Below are 18,956 nucleotides of genomic sequence, written 5' to 3'. Positions count from 1 at the left end.
AAGTACATGTTACTGCTTTTATATTTTCTACCTGGCTTATATCGCATAGAAGGAATTCCCTAACAAAAGACAACAAATATCTATTGTACTGTATTGTATTAATAATTGTTTAAGATGTGCTGTTGTGAATGGAACATCTTTCAAAGCATTTTTCTACAGGAATCTCTCTGCTGAGGTGAATGAGGAGCACGCACACGCAAGCAAGCACGCAGTCACAAAACCTGTGGGGGGCTACTGACCTTCCTCGCCTGCGTGTGCTGCGGGACGCCTTGGTGGAGGAGACGGAGGTCCCTTTTGACCTGGGGGTGGGGACCTCACCGTTCTTGGAGGTGGCGGCACTCTCCTTGGTGTTGGAGTTGGGTGGTGGGGGCCCGGGGGCACCAGGCTCCTGGATTACCATGATGTCATCTTTACTGTGCTGGCCCAGGTGCAGCTTGGCAAAGTCAAAGCCCTTCACACTGGGAGCCTGGAGCTGAGGATAGAGGACACACACAGAGAGAGAGAGAGAGAGAGAGAGAGAGAGAGAGAGAGAGAGAGAGAGAGAGAGAGAGAGAGAGAGAGAGAGAGAGAGAGAGAGAGAGAGAGAGAGAGAGAGAGGAGAGGAGGATAAAAGAGAGTAGAGAGGAACAGGAGTAGGAGGTGAGAGGACAAAAGACAGAGAGGGAGGGAGAGAGAGAAGGGGGAAGAGAGGAGAAAGGTACAGGAGCAAGATGATATATAATAAGAAAAAAAGGGAACATTTAGAGATTGAGAGAGGGGGTGGGAGGGAGAGAGGGGAGAATAAAAAAAAAATCACAGTCATTGTTTTGCCAGCTGCATTTAGAGTTTCATTAGAGTTTCATTAGAGTTTCATTAGACAGGTGTACGACTGCAGCGGGAGGGAGGACAGACAGAAGTAGGGCAGGCAGGCGAGTGAGAGAAGTGAGTGAGCGAATCTACAGGAAGATGGAGGGGTAGTGATTAGTGAGTGACTGGGCTGACTGAGTGATGGGGGGAGCGCAGGGAGTAAAAAAACATGAATGAATAAAAAGCAGAGAAAGTAATGTGGGGTCACAAGGATTTCGGATTGAAAAGTAAGTAAGCATTTTGTTAGTCTACACCTGTTGTCAAAACCGTGGCCTAGTCTGATGAGGAACTACTATACTGATACTGTACATTATAGTATGATACCCATTCAATATATGGCCTATTTGGATGAGACTTCCAAAACTGCAATGATGATAAGCATCTAAAACAATGAAGACAAGATCTCAACAAATCCTTTGTTTTTCTATAATACACAAACATGAGTACCAGGCCAGACTAGATGACATCTCAGTGTCTGACCCGCCCTCTCTAAAGCCTGGAGACAGGCTAGCACGTCTAATATGGAAAAGACTACTATCTTACTACAGTACGTTGTACCTTCTGCTTCCCTTTCAACACGGTTTTCTTCTTCTCTTCTTCCTCCTCCTCATCTTCCTCTTCTTCCTCCTCCTCTTCTTCTTCCTCCTCCTCCTCATAGCTCTCACTTTTCTGCTTGGGCTTTGGCTTGGGAGGAGGAAGGTTTGGTCCCTGATTGGATGCAGTGGGTGGGATGGTGATTGATACATGTGATGAGTTGACCAGCTCCTTGGGTCTTCCATTCACTACCATGGGACTTTATTGCCCCTTAACTACAGGGCCGATTTGCTATCATTCTCTACTCACAACAACCAATAGATTCAAATCCACTACACACTACACAACCCATTCTCTTCAGGGTCTTCTACTAACTACTAGCTTCTACTTTGTACCTTCCCCTTTCTCTCATCTTCCTCTTCCTCCTCCTCTTCTTCCTCCTCCTCTTCTTCCTCCTCCTCTTCTTCTTCCTCCTCCTCCTCATAGCTCTCACTTTTCTGCTTGGGCTTTGGCTTGGGAGGAGGAAGGTTTGGTCCCTGATTGGATGCAGTGGGTGGGATGGTGATTGATACATGTGATGAGTTGACCAGCTCCTTGGGTCTTCCATTCACTACTATGGGACTTTATTGCCAATAGATTCAAATCCACTACACACTACACAACCCATTCTGTTCAGGGTCTTCTACGAACTACAACCTTCTACTTTGTACCTTCCCCTTTCTCTCATCTTCCTCTTCCTCTTCTTCCCCCTCCTCTTCCTCCTCACTCTCAGTAATCATTATTTGCCTCTTGATTGGAAGAGGAGACCTTGATTCCCTGAAAGGTTGAGCGGACTGAACAGAAATAGAAAGAGGAAAAGAGATGGAAATGGAAAGAGGAGAGGTGTTACGTGATTGATGGATGGTAGAGGTCTTAGACTGAGGTAAGGAAGGATAGATGCTTGTACATATTAATCTGCATTTGCCTCATTCCAACTGGACAGAGAGGTCAGAGGCAGAGGAAAAGAAGGCAGACAGACAGATCAATCAGAGACAGGGTAACCCATAACAACAACACAGACAGACCAGGCAGTCTAATAATAGCAGAGCAGGACAGTATATGAGGGGCAGCATGTGTGTCTGTGTGATACCAGGAGGATAGACATTAGAAAGCCCCCAGCAGCAGCAGCAGTAGTCAGAGCACATCATGTCTGTCTGGATAGCAACGAGTGTGTATTATGCAGGGTGTCTCTATGTGTGTGTGTCCATGTATGCGTGCGTGTGTGATACTGTCAGCCAGGGGGATCTTGTAGAGCTGTGTGGAGCTGCAGTACTGTGGCAGCAGCCCTGGGCAAGAACACAGCTGCTGTGCCTTACTGCAGCGAGAGCCAATTACTGTTGGGCTGCCTGTCACATAGCGAGCATGTGATCCTCTCTCAAGCATGGGCTGCTGCCACATAGGGAGCCTGTGATCCTCTTCAGCATGAGACTGGATCACTGGCAGCAGGGGAGAGAGATAGTACTCTACTGCTGTAAGCTCCCATACAGTACAGCCTATCAGCACAGCGGCAAATCCCACTTAAGTCACATTTTCACTTGGTCTCCCATTGACATCAATGGATGACTAAGAGAAAATTCGACTGAAGATGAAGTTAGGCTTCACCCCACAGAGATCAAACCTGAGACCACCACAACTCCCCATAGTGTGAGAACTACAGCCCTCAAATAATAACAAGTACGGGGTGAGGAATGCACTGCCAGGGAGATATAGAGGCCTGGATACAGATATGTCCTTAAGAGGGGAGATAACTGTATAACACAAACAGTGGAGAGACACAGAGGAGCCGACTGGCTGATAACACAAATCTCTCCATGCTGTGTGTGAAGGTAGAGGAGGAAAAATAGCTGTCAGTGTGAGAGATAACTAACAATACAATATACCACATACAGAGGTGCTGTAGATAGGCCAGAGAGGGATACATAGAGTTAGAAAAATGTTTAGAACAGAAAAGGCTGAAACTAATCCAACGTAGTCTGTGTAGAGTAGTGGTTATGGACAGAGACAGGCAACATAACATGTAAGAGCCAACACATCCAGAGATGGAAAGATGATGACAGCAGGTTAAAAGAGGTGAATAAACACAGAGAGAAACAGGGGACTAGGCGATGCTCTTGGTCCTCCTCTCCTCACCTTCTGTCTTTGCTGGACAGTGGTCATGGCGTCGGGCTGGAACTCCAACTTGTCGGTGCGACACAGCTTCCAGTAGAGGATGGATATGATGACGATGACCACGCCTAGCGGCACCACCACGCCTATGATGATCCACATGCTGGTGTTCTCCGTGTCTGGAGGAGGGTACCCTGCCACCTTCTCCACAGCTACAGGAAAATGGCCATAGATACATCAAAAACATATAACATGGCATACAACATTATGGAGTGTGTAATTACATGCGTGTGCATGTCGGTATGTCTTTGTCTGTGTGTGTGCGTGTGTGTATGCTTGCATGTGTGTATACGTCTGTCTGTGTCTATGTGTTTATGTCCCCATCAGAATTCCAAACGTCCACTATCATGGTTCCTTTCTTTGTTAATCAGGTGTTGCTTATCAGTTCATTATGATTTCCCCTTTAAAAGAGGTGTGTTTTCTGTTTTTGTTCACAGAAGCTTGATTTCGGTTTCTTTGTGTGTCGCCTGAGTAAGTTCTAGTCTAAATGTTGTTATTTATTTTTAAGTATTACTGTGATCCTTCTGTTTCCTTATTTTATCGGTGAAGTATTTACGTTATCCGAAACCTTTGATTCCTCGTCTGATCCATTCTCTGCACCTTGGTCCAACTCCACCACGTCACATCCACACGGAGTTCATTCATAAACAGCTACAGTAGTTACACTGCATGCTACACACTGTGTTACACACACGTCTGTTCTTCTGCTGCTACTCTGCAATTAAGGCTTGTCGTATCGCCTGGGAAAAACCTCACTTGCCATAAGAGCAGGCTTAAAGCAGGGACAGAAGTCCCTTGTGGTGCTTTGACTCCTACATCTCCAACATAGATATATAATGAGGTGAAGCATTTGGCCCAGTGTATAGGATGAGGTAATCAGTTCAAATAAACACCAACATATACTGAGCAATTAGTCCGTATACTTTTAATTGTGCAGATTTACTGACCTTTGATCAGGAGCTCCAAAATCTTAATGAACACTATTCTGTGCCAATGAATGCACTGGTGCATGGATACAGTAGGGAGGAGGCGCTCCATACATCAAAGCTGATTGCTGTGTATACATTAGGGTCCTTCATACATATTCCAATTTAACTGAGCTCAGTTCCTTTCAACTCCAGTAAAGGTAGCGTGGGCAGGTAGACTTACCCTGTTCCCAATTTCTATTTGTGCTGTCTTGCCATTTCTAACCACGCTAAGGCTCTACTTACGTGTAGCCAGGATGCCCTGTACTCTGTAGCCCAGCACGATGGCTGCCCTTTGCACATCCAGTCTGTTCAGCATGTTGGCCGTGGTGATGGCAGGCAACCGCTGTCCTAGCTGATCCACAAAGTACACCATATCCAGAGGGTGGTCCGCTCCCACCAGCCTGGTCGTACTCACAATCTGCAGGGAGATGTGTGTTACTGTTAACATCACAGTTCTAGACTAGAAAGCTTGCTGCGACAATGCCTGGTACTAGGGTTGCAACATGTCAGTAACTTTCCAAGAATTCCCTTGTTTTCCAGAAATCCTGGTTGGAAGATTCCTTCAATTACGAAGGAATGAACAGGAAATCCAGGAACCCTCCAACCAGGATTTCTGGGAAAAACTGGGAATTTTGGGAAAGTTACTAAAATTTTGCAACCCCACCTGGTTTAATTTCCCTGTTACCCAACAACTATTAAAAACAAAAAAATAGATTTTAAGTGAGAATAGGAATTGGTCTAAAGCAAAAAAAGAAAGGAAATTCACATGAGCACCACGATGCCTATTTCACCCATGCTGTACCAAGGTTTTCCAACACACAGCTTTGACGTACTACAGTAGAAACAGTTGAAGTTGGAAGTTTTCATACACATAGGTTGGAGTCATTAAAACTTGTTTTTCAACCACTGCACACATTTCTTGTTAACAAACTATAGTTTTGGCAAGTCGGTTAGGACATCTACTTTGTGTATGACACAAGTCATTTTTCTAACAATTGTTTACAGACAGATTATTTCACTTATAACTCACTGTAACACAATTCCAGTGGGTCAGAAGTTTACATACACTAAGTTGACTGTACCTTTAAACAGCTTGGAAAATTCCAGAAAATGCGTCATGGCTTTAGAAACTTCTATTAGGCTTATAGGCTAATTGACATAATTTGAGTCAATTGGAGGTGTACCTGTGGATGTATTTCAAGGCCTACCTTCAAACTCTGTGCCTCTCAAGCATTTCGCTACACTCGCATTAACATCTGCTAACCATGTGTATGTGACAAATAAAATTTGATTTGATTTGATTTGGCTTGACATCATGGGAAAATCAAAAAGAAATCAGCCAAGATCTCAGAAAAAAATGTAGACCTCCACAAGTCTGGTTCATGCTTGGGAGCAATTTCCAAATGCCTGAAGGTACCACGTTCATTTGTACAAACAATAGTACGCAAGTATAAACACAATGGGACCATGCAACCGTCATACCACTCAGGAAGGAGACGCATTCTGTCTCCTAGAGATGAACATATTTTGGTGCGAAAAGTGCAAATCAATCCCAGAACAACAGCTAAGGATGTTGTGAAGATGCTGGAGGAAACAGGTACAAAAGTATCTATATCCACAGTAAAACAAGTCCTATATCGACATAACCTGAAAGGCTGCTCAACAAAGAAGAAGCCAGACTATAAAATAAGAAGCCAGACTATTAAAAAACAGACTACGGTTTGCAACTGCTCATGGGGGCAAAGATCGTACTTTTTGGAGAAATGTCCTCTGGTCTGATGAAACAAAAATAGAACTGTTTGGCCATAATGACCATCGTTATGTTTGGAGGAAAAGGGGGAGGCTTGAAAGCCGATGAATACCATCCCAACCGTGAAGCACGGGGGTTGCAGCATCATGTTGTGGGGGTGCTTTGCTGCAGGAGGGACTGGTGCACTTCACAAAATGGATGGCATCATGAGGACGGAAAATGATGTGGATATATTGAATTATTATATTGAAGCAACATCTCAAGAGGTTGACCGATTAATCGGAATGGCTGATTAATTAGGGCCGATTTCAAGTTTTCATAACAATCGTAAATCTGTGTTTTTGGGCGCCGATTTTTTTTATTTTTATACCTTTATTTAACTAGGCAAGTCAGTTAAGAACACATTCTTATTTTCAATGACGGCCTAGGAACGGTGGGTTAACTGCCTTGTTCAGGGGAAGAAAGACAGATTTTCACCTTGTCAGGTCGGGGGATCCAATCTTGCAACCTTACAGTTACTAGTCCAACGCAAATACGACCTGCCTCTCTCTCGTTGCACTCCACAAGGAGACTGCCTGTTACGCGAATGCAGTAAGCCAAGGTAAGTTTCTAGCTAGCATTAAACTTATCTTATAAAAAACATTAAATCATAATCATTAGTTAACTACACATGATTGATGATATTACTAGATATTATCTAGCGTGTCCTGCGTTGCATATAATCTGACTGAGCATACAAGCATACAAGTATCTAAGTATCTGACTGAGTGGTGGTAGGCAGAAGCAGGCGCGTAAACATTAATTGAAACAGCACTTTCGTGCGTTTTGCCAGCAGCTCTTCGTTGTGCGTCAAGCATCGCGCTGTTTATGATTACAAGCCTATCAACTCCCGAGATGAGGCTGGTGTAACCGAAGTGAAATGGCTAGCTAGTTCGCGCTAATAGCGTTTCAAACGTCACTCGCGCTTAGCCTTCTAGTAGTTGTTCCCTTGCTCTGCATGGGTAACACTGCTTCGATGGTGGCTGTTGTCGTTGTGTTGCTGGTTCGAGCCCAGGTAGGAGCGAGGAGAGAGATGGAAGCTATAGTATTACACTGGCAATACTAAACTGCCTATAAGAACATCCAATAGTAAAAGGTTAATGAAATACAAATGGTATAGAGGGAAATAGTCCTATAATTCCTATAATAACTACAACCTAAAACTTCTTACCTGGGAATATTGAAGACTCACGTTAAAAGGAACCACCAGCTTTCATATGTTCTCATGTTCTGAGCAAGGAACTGAAACGTTAGCTTTCTTACATAGTACATATTTCACTTTTACTTTCTTCTCCAACACTTTGTTTTTGCATTATTTAAACCAAATTGAACATGTTTCATTATTTACTTGAGGCTAAATTGATTTGATTGATGTATTATATTAAGTTAAAATAAATGTTCATTCAGTATTGTTGTAATTGTCAATATTACAAATACATTTTTCTTTTTTAAATCGTCCGATTAATCGGTATCGGCTTTTTGGTCCTCCAATAATCAGTATCGGCGTTGAAAAATCATAATCGGTTGACCTCTAGTCAGGAAGTTAAAACTTGGTCACAAATGGGTCTTCCAAATGGACAATGACCCCAAGCATACTTCCAAAGTTGTGGCAAAATGGCTCAAGGACAACAAAGTCAAGGTATTGGAGTGTGCCATCACAAAGCCCTGACCTCAATCCTATAGAACATTTGTGGGCAGAATTGAAAAAGCATGTGCGAGCAAGGAGGCCTACAAACCTGACTCAGTTACACCAGCTCTGTCAGGAGGAATGGGCCAAAATTCACACAACTCATTGTGGGAAGCTTGTGTAAGGCGACCCTAAATGTTTAACCCAAGTTAAACAATTTAAAGGCAATGCTACCAAATACTAATTGAGTGTATGTAAACTTGTGACCCACGGGAATGTGATGAAAGAAATAAAAGCTAAAATAAATCATTCTCTCTACTATTATTCTGACATTCCACATTCTTAAATTAAAGTGGTGATCCTAATTGATCTAAGACAGGGAATGTTTTCTAGGATTTAAGTCAGGAATTGTGAAAAACTGAGTTTAAATGTATTTGGCTAAAGTGTACGTAAACTTCCGACTTCAACTGTATATATAGCCCCCACAATAATGTAGCAGTAGTCCTTAGAAGGGGTATTGGTGGATGTGACTGCAAACAGAGTTGGATTCGTACAGTGAGTCACATCAACTGGTAAAACCTTTCAATATTATTCCTCGTGGTGAGCTCTCCATGAATCGCAACAGTGAGACTCCTTATCGAGGGCTTGTAGTCTTTTCTACCCAGAGTCACACTGCTTTACTAATCAGGCTTTGCCTTTTGTGGTTCTCCACAGCACCTGCTCTACTCCCCTCTCCCCTCTCTTCACAACAACATTTAGGGGACAGGATAGGCCAGGGTATCCATGGCAACACCACCTATTCATCACAGGCCAGCTAATCAAAGACCAACCACCAAGTCTCTTTTTCTTTCCTTCAAGTTCCGTTATTTGAATGCTGTGTCGCCAGTCACTAATAGCAGATCAATTATTAATTCTCTCTCTCTCATTCTGCCTGGCAGCTGTAGTTATTATAAATGCAGAAATCTACTCTAGTTGTGGGGAGGGATATGTTAACGGGCCCTGTGGAGAGGGCAGAGAGGGTGCAGAGAGGGTCTACACACAGGTGGGAGCTGTTAGTGATAAATATCATAGCACCTTCAGATATCTGCTTCCCAGATCTCCACAGACCCACAGACATTTAATCGATCGTGAATTAGCGGTGAACCTGTGTTCGGTATGGGCTATGATTAGAGTTCTAATAGAGTACCACATTATGAGTCATAATACCCATAAAACCTAGCAGTCAAACAGGGAAACGGTTCCAATCATTTTTGCACCATTCATTTTTCCCATAGGAGATTTTAGAATATACAGTGGGGCAAAAAAGTATTTAGTCAGCCACCAATTGTGCAAGTTCTCCCACTTCAAAAGATGAGAGAAGCCTGTAATTTTCATCATAGGTACACTTCAACTATGACAGACAAAATGAGTGAAAAAAATCCAGAAAATCACATTGTAGGATTTTTTTTGGTCACCTACAAACAAGCAATATTTCTGGCTCTCACAGACCTTTAAGAGGCTCCTCTGTCCTCCACTCGTTACCTGTATTAATGGCACCTGTTTGAACTTGTTATCAGTATAAAAGACAACTGTCCACAACCTCAAACAGTCACACTCCAAACTCCATTATGGCCAAGACCAAAGAGCTGTCAAAGGACACCAGAAACAAAATTGTAGACCTGCACCAGGCTAGGAAGACGGAATCTGCAATAGGTAAGCAGCTTGGTTTCAAGAAATCAACTGTGGGAGCAATTATTAGGAAATGGAAGACATACAAGACCACTGATAATCTCCCTCGATCTGGGGCTCCACGCAAGATCTCACCCGAACGGTGAGCAAAAATCCCAGAACCATTCACGGGGGGACCTAGTGAATGACCTGCAGAGAGCTGGGACCAAAGTAACAAAGCCTACCATCAGCAAGGGCATTGAGTCTTTCAGCATGACAATGATCCCAAACACACCACCCGGGCAACGAAGGAGTGGCTTCGTAAGAAGCATTTCAAGGTCCTGGAGTGGCCTAGCCAGTCTCCAGATCTCAACCCCATAGAAAATCTTTGGAGAGAGTTGAAAGTCCGTGTTGCCCAGTAACAGCCCCAAAACATCACTGCTCTAGAAAAGATCTGCATGGAGGAATGGGCCAAAATACCAGCAACAGTGTGTGAAAACCTTGTGAAGACTTACAGAAAACATTTGACCTCTGTCATTGCCAACAAAGGGTATATAATAAAGTATTGAGATAAACTTTTGTTATTGACCAAATACTTATTTTCCACCATAATTTGCAAATAAATTCATAAAAAATCCTACAATGTGATTTTCTGGATTTTTTTCTCTCATTTTGTCTGTCATAGTTGAAGTGTACCTATGATGAAAATTACAGGCCTCTCTCATCTTTTTAAGTGGGAGAACTGGCACAATTGGTGGCTGACTAAATACTTTTTTGCCCCACTGTATATGCCGTGACGATCTGGGCGAGATGACGAATCGAGGCAAAGGTAAGAATCTCTGGATCTAATGTTAGCTAAAAGTCATAAATAATAAATTGGCAACATATCTTTAAATGTACAAGATGGAAATTTGCATATACTCCCGAATGTTATGAAGAGTGATCAGATGAATTGCAATTAATTGCAAGGTCCCTCTTTGCCACGCAAATGAACTGAATCCCCAAAAAACATGTCCACTGCATTTCAGCCCTGCCACAAAAGGACCAGCTGACATCATGTCAGTGATTCTCTCATTAACACAGGTGTGAGTGTTGACGAGGACAAGGCTGGAGATCACTCTGTCATGCTGATTGAGTTTGAATAACAGACTGGAAGCTTCAAAAGGAGGGTGGGGCTTGGAATCATTGTTCTTCCTCTGTCAACCATGGTTACCTGCAAGGAAACACGTGCAGTCATCATTGCTTTGCACAAAAAGGGCTTCACAGGCAAGGATATTGCTGCCAGTAAGATTGCACCTAAATCAACCATTTATCGGATCATCAAGAACTTCAAGGAGAGCGGTTCAATTGTTGTGAAGAAGGCTTCAGGGCACCCAAGAAAGTCCAGCAAGCGCCAGGACCGTCTCCTAAAGTTGATTCAGCTGCGGGATCGGGGCACCGCCAGTAGAGAGCTTGCTCAGGAATGGCAGCAGACAGGTGTGAGTGCATCTGCATGCACAGTGAGGCGAAGACTTTTGGAGGATGGCCTGGTGTCAAGAAGGGCAGCAAAGAAGCCACTTCTCTCCAGGAAAAACATCAGGGACAGACTGATATTCTGCAAAAGGTACAGGGATTGGAGTGCTGAGGACTGAGGTAAAGTCATTTTCTCTGATGAATCCCCTTTCCGATGGTTTGTGGCATCCGGAAAAAAAGCTTGTCTGGAGAAGACAAGGTGAGCGTTACCATCAGTCCTGTGGCATGCCAACGGTAAAGCATCCTGAGACCATTCATGTGTGGGGTTGCTTCTCAGCCAAGGGAGTGGGTTCACTCACAATTTTGCCTAAGAACACAGCCATTCAGGAACAGTTTGGTGACGAATAATGCCTTTCCAGCATGATGGAGCACCTTGCCATAAGGAAAAAGTGATAACTAAGTGGCGCGGGGAACAAAACATCGATATTTTGGGTCCATGACCAGGAAACTCCCCAGACATTAATGCCATTGAGAACTCAATCCTCAAGAGGCGGGTGGACAAACAAAACCCCACAAATTCTGATAAAATCCAAGCATTGATTATGCAAGAATGGGCTGCCATCAGTCAGGATGTTGCCTAGAAGTTAATTGACAGCATGCCAGGGCGGATTGCAGAGGTCTTGAAAAAGAAGGGTCAACACTGCAAATATTGACTCTTTGCATCAACTTCATGTAATTGTCAATAAAAGCCTTTGACACTTATGGAATGCTTGTAATTATACTTCAGTATATTCCATAATAACGTCTGAAAAAAATATCTAAAGACACTGAAGCAGCAAACTTTGTGGAAATTAACATTTGTGTCATTCTCAAAACTTTTGGCCACGACTGTAATGATGGTGCTCTTCTGTTTTTAGCCTTGAAAAGAACATGTCATATTAGAGTGATCTGAGCTCTTTATTTTTGCATTTCAAGGACTGTCTTCAATGTTAGTGTCTGGCTCTAAATAACACAGTGAGACTTTCTACTCTGCTTCTTGTGATCACTAAAACCCTGCTGCCTCTCTCAGCCTCTCACATAGAAGCTGTAGTTTGACTTGACAGAATCAGTACGCTGGCATCACCTGTGAAAGTCCACAGCCAGAGAGAGTGGGATATGGAGGTGTGTGTGTGTGTGTGTGTGTGTGTGTGTGTGTGAGAAAGGGTGTGGTTCATGTGGGGCCACACACTGTTCATCATTCCACTCTAATAAACCTGGAGACTGGATGTGGGTTAGTGGCTGGCTGAGGAAACCCAGGTTGTTTTTCTGGTGATGACTCGGGCTTACTCTCTTTAGTAACACAGTGGCTATGGCAGCCTTGCCTAGGGGTTATTACCACAGGGTGAGAGTTGTATTTGCTGTACTTAAGCGCTATAGTCAAGCACAGCACGAGAATTCTAAGATGATTCTCAGTATAGTACAGTGTCTCTGATGTGGTTACCTGAACACTGTGGTTGGCCACACTGGTGGCCCTCTTGTTACGCCTGGCTGCCCTCAGAACCTCTCCCAGCAGCAGGGCCACACGACGCTCCATCTTGGCCTGGAAGGTGCGCCCGTCCACCCCCTGGTCCAGGACACCCAGCATCACTGGACAGGAAACAGATGGTTATGATATCACACAGGACAGGCAATACAGAGCCAACACATTGCCTATCACACAGCCAGAACATAGGCCCTGAATGTGTATCCATCCTCCAGGAGTGCAGTTGAGATTTAGATTGGGTGGAATACTTAAAGTCAGATGTGTTGACAAGGGGAAGCATACCTGTTCTAACCCAAGACGAGCGAAGCAACTGGGTGGTGTTCAACTCTGGGTAGTGAAAAGCTATTGGGAAAAGAAGAGAGGGAAATAAGGAAAGTACAGACAACCTAAAAATATTCCTACTGAGGTATAAAAGAGGTCCTTAGAAGGTAAAGCAGATTGATTAATAGAATACATGTATTTCCCCAAGGCAACATCCCAGTAGGGGTGCTTGGCATAAAATCCCAATCCATTAGACAGTATGGTAATGGACTCACGTTCGGCGATCTGCAGCACAGGAAAGCCCAGGTAGTAGCTGAACTCCACCATGTTGAGCAGCCTCAGGTGGTTGCTGACCTCTGACCCCTTCAGGTAGCCGACGGCATCGCGCACCGCGAAGGTCACGTCCACTGGCTCCCTCTGCTGACTCCTGGGCTGATTCATGGTGATGTTCACAATCTAGGAAAAGATTTAATACGTACACACAGGACTCTATTTTAACAAACATAACGCAATGGTAAATCTAAGCGCTTGCGGCAGCACTACACGTTGGGGTGTGAGTCATAAATATTTTGGGTATTTTCACAACCAGAATTATGGGCACAGTAGCTGGCGGTGGCGCGAAAGGGCTGGGTTTTGATGAATTAACAAGTTGAGGGTGTGTCGAGGCTTGACCCCTCACTGGCCAATCAGAATGTATCCCATTGGCTAAATATGTGGTTGTGTGGTATTTTATGTATTGCATTGTCATCAACTCCAATTTGAATGTTAGTCCGTTATAGCTTAGTTTAGTAAATAGCGTACAGAAACAAAATCAAATGTAAGCCTATCCCATATTGGATAAATATGTTGAACATGTTTTTGAACAGTAACTGCACGGCTTCAATATGGAAATATATTGTTAGCACTTTTGCAAGATTTTATGTATTTTCAAACAATACAAAATATACACAAACAAGATGATTGACGGGAAAAGTATCGTCCAACCCATCGGGTATCTCACTGCACTCTCAAATGCCATGTCTTGAAATATGCAGACAGACTGATTAAAAGTACATTTACATTGTAATACTTTTAAAGTCTTAATTCCAATAGTTAATATTTTTTCTAAGAGGTTGTCAGTTGGATAGGCTCTCTGCAAGGTTTTGTTTATCTTAGCTATCATATGAATATCCTTTTCTGGCTCAAATTAGGATTCCCTCAAGATTGCTTTTATGTCCAAAATATTTAAAATCGACATTTCGTGATATTAAACTTTTAAGTTGCATGTATTTGAAAATATTTACATTTGTCAGTCCAAAATGGCTTTTTAATTCTGTCATGGAAATACATTTACTTCCTATTACCAAGTAATTTACAGTTTCTATGCCCATAGATTTCCATGTGGACCAATTTAAAATCGGGGAGTTCTGAAAAGCTATCCAAGGATTGTTCCATGCTGTTTTTAGGGAGTTGTTTTGGTTCTTGTAGAATACGTTTTATTTTCTCACATATTGTTATAGTGTTCTTAACTATGAAATTGTTAATGTTCTTAGCTTTATCCACGTGAAAAGGTTCTGGGGATGAGCATGTTCAAAAGGTACCCATTTTTCCTCTTTAGTGCATTTAACTATATGTCTCAAGTAAAAGCCCTGAGTGGCTGGAGGGTTGATACAATTCCCAGTCTGGAAGGTTAAAACCACTCTCAGACTTAGGAAGATGTTCTATGAGTTTTATTTGCCCATATAAAGTCTGTTATGCGCAAGTATACTTTTTTAAAGAATGTCTTCAGTGGGGTAACTGCCTCGCAAAGCTGCCGGCTCAGACAGCATCCCTAGACGCGTCCTCAGAGCATGCGCAGACCAGCTGGGTGGTGTGTTTACAGACATATTCAATCTCTCCCTATCCCAGTCTGCTGTCCCCACAAGCTTCAAGATGTCCACCATTGTTCATGTACCCAAGAAGGCAAAGGTAACTGGACTAAATTACTATTGCCCCATAGCACTCACTTCTGTCATCATGAAGTGCATTGAGAGGCTAGTCAAGGATCATATCACCTCTACCTTACCGGTCACCCTAGACCCACTTCAATTTGCTTACCGCCCCAATAGATCCACACTCGATGCAATTGCCATAACACTGCACACTGCCCTATCCCATCTGGACAAGAGATGTAAGAATGCTGTTCATTGACTATAGCTCAGCCTTCAACACATGGTACCCTCCAAGCTCATCATTAAGCTTGAGGCCCTGGGTCTCAACCCCGCCCTGTGCAATTGGGTCCTGGACTTCCTGACGGGCCGCCCCCAGGTGGTGAAGGTAGGAAACAACATCTCCACTTCGCTGATCCTCAACACTGGGGCCCCACAAGGGTGCGGGCTCAGCCCCGTCCTGTACTCCCTGTTCACCCATGATTGCGTGACCATGCACGGCTCCAACTCAATCATCAAGTTTGCAGATGACACAACAGTAGTAGCCTTGATTACCAACAACAACGAGAAAGTCTACAGGGAGGAGGTGAGGGCACTCGGAGTGTGGTGTCAGCAAAACAACCTCTCACTCAACGTCAACAAAACAAAGGAGATGATCGTAGATTTCAGGAAACAGCAGAGGGAGCACCCCCCTATCCACATCGATGGGACAGCAGTGGAGAAGGTGGAAAGATTTAAGTTCCCCAGCGTACACATCATGGACAAACTGCACCTCTCAACCTCAGGAGGCTGAAGACATTTGGCTTGTCACATAAAACCCTCACAATCTTTTACAGATGCACAATTGAGAGCATCCTGTCGGGCTGCATCACCGCCTGGTACGGCAACTGCACAACACCGCATCACCTGGGGAAAACTACCTGCCCTCCAGGACACCTACAGCACACAATGTCACAGGAATGCCAAAAAGATCATCAAGGACAACAACCACCCGAGCCACTGCCTGTTCACCCCACTACCATCCAGAAAGCGAGGTCAGTACAGGTGCATCAAAGCTGGTCCATCAGACTGTTAAACAGCCATCACTAACACAGAGAGGCTGCTGCCTACATACAGACTTGAAACATACAGACTTGCTTTGTCACTTATTGAGCATCCTAAGTATTTTATATTTTTTGAGGTCCACTTAAAGGATTGCTGTATATCATGAGTCATTATTTTTCCTATTGCCATTATTTCATTTTTTTACACGTTCATTTCAGATCCTGAGATTTTAGAATATATAATATATATATTTTTAGCGAGGGGGGCATTGAGTTTTCAATATTGGTCAAGTATATCAGGAGATCATCTGCAATAAGTTTAGTTTATATTCATGTTTACCAACACTGATACCTTGTTACATTTGGGTCCTGTCTAATTATTATTATTATTATTATTATTATTATTATGCAAGTTGTTCAATTGACAGTGCAAACAGAAGTGGGAGAGAGAACATCCCTGTCTTGTGCCCCTTTATAAAGCAATTTCAATGCTCTAACCGCTAGTGGAATGTCCACTCACCGTTACTGCTCCCAAATATATATAGCTACAGCCTACCATCGCCGCTGATATGGCCAATAGTGACTTTGCCAAGTGAAAGGTAAACAAACAAACTGATTCAGCCCACGGACAGCGATCTGAATTCCCGTGATATAACAGTTAGGTCCAACAGAGAAAAGTGGAAGACACATTTTTTTTGAATAAATCATAAATGAAAAACAATAAGCAGTCTTTTTAATTAACTTCATGTTCTTAAACAGGCTTCCTACAGACACTGAAACCTTTAATTCAACGGGCATCGCAAATAATAAGTCCAAATGTTTCATAGAAGCTAGACAAAGATGTCCAATGTAAATTTTAAAAAGGGAAACGTCTGTTGATTGTTTTGCTACTTGTGATATTTTAATAAAACATTGGTGATGTACATAAGGCTACTGTGTGCGCCTCTGCTGGCAAAATCAATGCCATAGCCAATTGCGTTCCCGCTAAGACCAGCTTTGGTCAGTCTTAAATATCCCTAGTTGCATTTACTGAAATTGGCATATTGGCGTATGTTTTTTAGAACATACCTCCAATATTTCCACCCCTCCCACCTCAGAGCAAGCGAGCTGATAGAAATAGAGCCCACAATGTCTTTGAGCTGGTGATGCATTTCAAAAGTTCAGTAAATGGTCAAAAGAGACAGCACAACAAACCCTGTCACCAATAAAACCACATGTGAGCATACAGTGTGATGCAGAAGAAGAGCTTGGGCCAAATTGATTTCATTTAATTTGTGGAATTGAAATAGAAAGGGAATTGAAAATAAAATGAACTGCCATAATTTCAATGGCCTTTTCCAGATATGAATGTAATGCCCAGTATAATCCCTTCATTGACTGAGTATGAAATCTATGTCTGAAAACTCTCCATATCCTTCTCGCTTGCTACGTTCAAGAACGTCAAACATGAACAGACAAAAAGCACTTTCTCAACTTAATTAGTGGAAAACCTCTGCAAGAACCTGAATCAATAAACCTATGCTGATAATTTTGGTATTGAATGAGTGACCACTGATCTAAACAGACTTGTATGCTGAGACCAGCACTTAGGTTGTATTACCGCAGCACACACAATTACACAAACCACACATTTCAGCCATTACTCCCTGTCACTCCCCAAGCCTCAACAATTACAATTAAGTCAAGCAGATCCTGCTTCTTTTCTCTCCCAAATCCAAAGCAAGCCACTACTGCTGCTGCATTCACACACAGTAACCCAATTCGTTTTGAACTTTCCTGGCCAACCGACTCTCTTGAGGAGCTTTTCTTTCTTTCCACTTCCCGATTTATTTCAGCAGACGCTGCTCTTAGAGAGTTCTAGCAGGGAGAGCACAGCGACACGGCCAGTGATATTTTAGTAATAATAAATGTGTGAGCTAAGTGCTTCTGACATAAATGGGTTGTGATTAGGGGTGATTCCAGATGATCATCACAAGTGGGGGTGAAATCCAAGGAAGGAGTAAGTGACTGGTAATGAAAACAGAGCATTAGGAGAAGCTCTATTTTAGTTGACTGGAGTGCTACAGTGTTTTCAGTAGGTCTCCGCTTACGTGCACAGTGAAGTTGGTGGACTCCTGTGCGCGTCGGCGCACTTCGGCGTATGCCATGGTAAGGCCTTTCTCAATGCGCTCGCTGAAGTTGCAGACTCGCACGTCGACGTGGCTGGGCACAAACTGCAGCACTGGACAGGGAAACAGAAGGGCAAGGTTAAGTCTAAACATTCAAACACATCCTGCACAGCGCAGAAGACCCAAACAAAAACTGGCATACCATTCTACTGGGGATGCACTATTAAAATCTCTATTTCAGAAGTGGCTTGTATAGTTCCACACAGAACAGTGCTCTTACCTGAGTGGACTTGGTACTGGTGGTCTGGTACCTTCCAGTAGTGTGAGATGGGCTGGAAGCGTCGGCCTGACTGGCGCAGGGCGTTGATGACAGATATGGCTGTGAACACCACGGGACCCGACACTGCCCGGAACACAAAGTCTGGAGGGCTCTTAGCAACCTTTACCAAGACACAGAAAATACATAATTATAACTTCTCTTCATTGCAAATAATAGTTACTTATCTAGTTTAGTTTAGATGGGCTGTATTTGAAGTCTTTCAATTCAACTGTCTTTTTGTCTTACTTTCAATATCTACCATCCTCCAAATGCAGTTGAATATATCTTATTCATCAGGCTAAGGGTAGCTACTTTGAAGAATCTCAAATATAAGATATATTTTGATTTGTTGAACACTTTTTTGGTTACTACATGATTCCATATGTGTTATTTCATAGTTTTGATGTCTTCACTATTATTCTACAATGTAGAAAATAATATAAAAAAATAAGAAAAACCCTTGAATGAGTAGGTGTCCAAACCTTTGACTGGTACTGTAAATAGTTTACTGCTTAAAATAAGGGGATAAATGTTTAAAAAATGTTTCCTGATTTTTCTTATATCTCTCAGATATAGGACAGACACTTCAGAACAAGCTTCCTTTAAATCTATTGGTGACTATCTGTTGTTCCATGTAGGGAATCTGTTATTCAATGCGTTTCTATTGGCTAATAGCAGTAATGCCAAAATCAATGTTTCACCCAATAATGTTTTAACTTCTTGAGAAT

General features: G+C 42.9%; 1 protein-coding gene across 1 annotated transcript in view; it reads right to left on the bottom strand.

Annotated features, from left to right (window-relative positions):
- LOC139374099 (UPF0606 protein KIAA1549-like) overlaps positions 1–18,956 on the bottom strand; it is an 83,791-nt gene that overhangs the window by 17,941 nt on the left and 46,894 nt on the right. Inside the window, exons 5-12 of the mRNA XM_071115094.1 lie at positions 18,190–18,349; positions 17,892–18,022; positions 13,127–13,307; positions 12,873–12,932; positions 12,549–12,694; positions 4,797–4,971; positions 3,550–3,737; positions 240–472 (exon numbers count right to left, since the gene is read on the bottom strand). Of these exons, the coding sequence (XP_070971195.1) occupies positions 240–472; positions 3,550–3,737; positions 4,797–4,971; positions 12,549–12,694; positions 12,873–12,932; positions 13,127–13,307; positions 17,892–18,022; positions 18,190–18,349 (1,274 nt within the window). The remainder of the gene's footprint in view (positions 1–239; positions 473–3,549; positions 3,738–4,796; positions 4,972–12,548; positions 12,695–12,872; positions 12,933–13,126; positions 13,308–17,891; positions 18,023–18,189; positions 18,350–18,956) is intronic.

This window comes from Oncorhynchus clarkii, chromosome 2, assembly GCF_045791955.1.
Source record: "Oncorhynchus clarkii lewisi isolate Uvic-CL-2024 chromosome 2, UVic_Ocla_1.0, whole genome shotgun sequence".
Classification (NCBI taxonomy): Eukaryota; Metazoa; Chordata; class Actinopteri; order Salmoniformes; family Salmonidae; genus Oncorhynchus; species Oncorhynchus clarkii.
The sequence above is the reverse complement of the archived record's forward strand: the minus strand, read 5'-3'. Positions and strand labels throughout refer to the sequence as shown.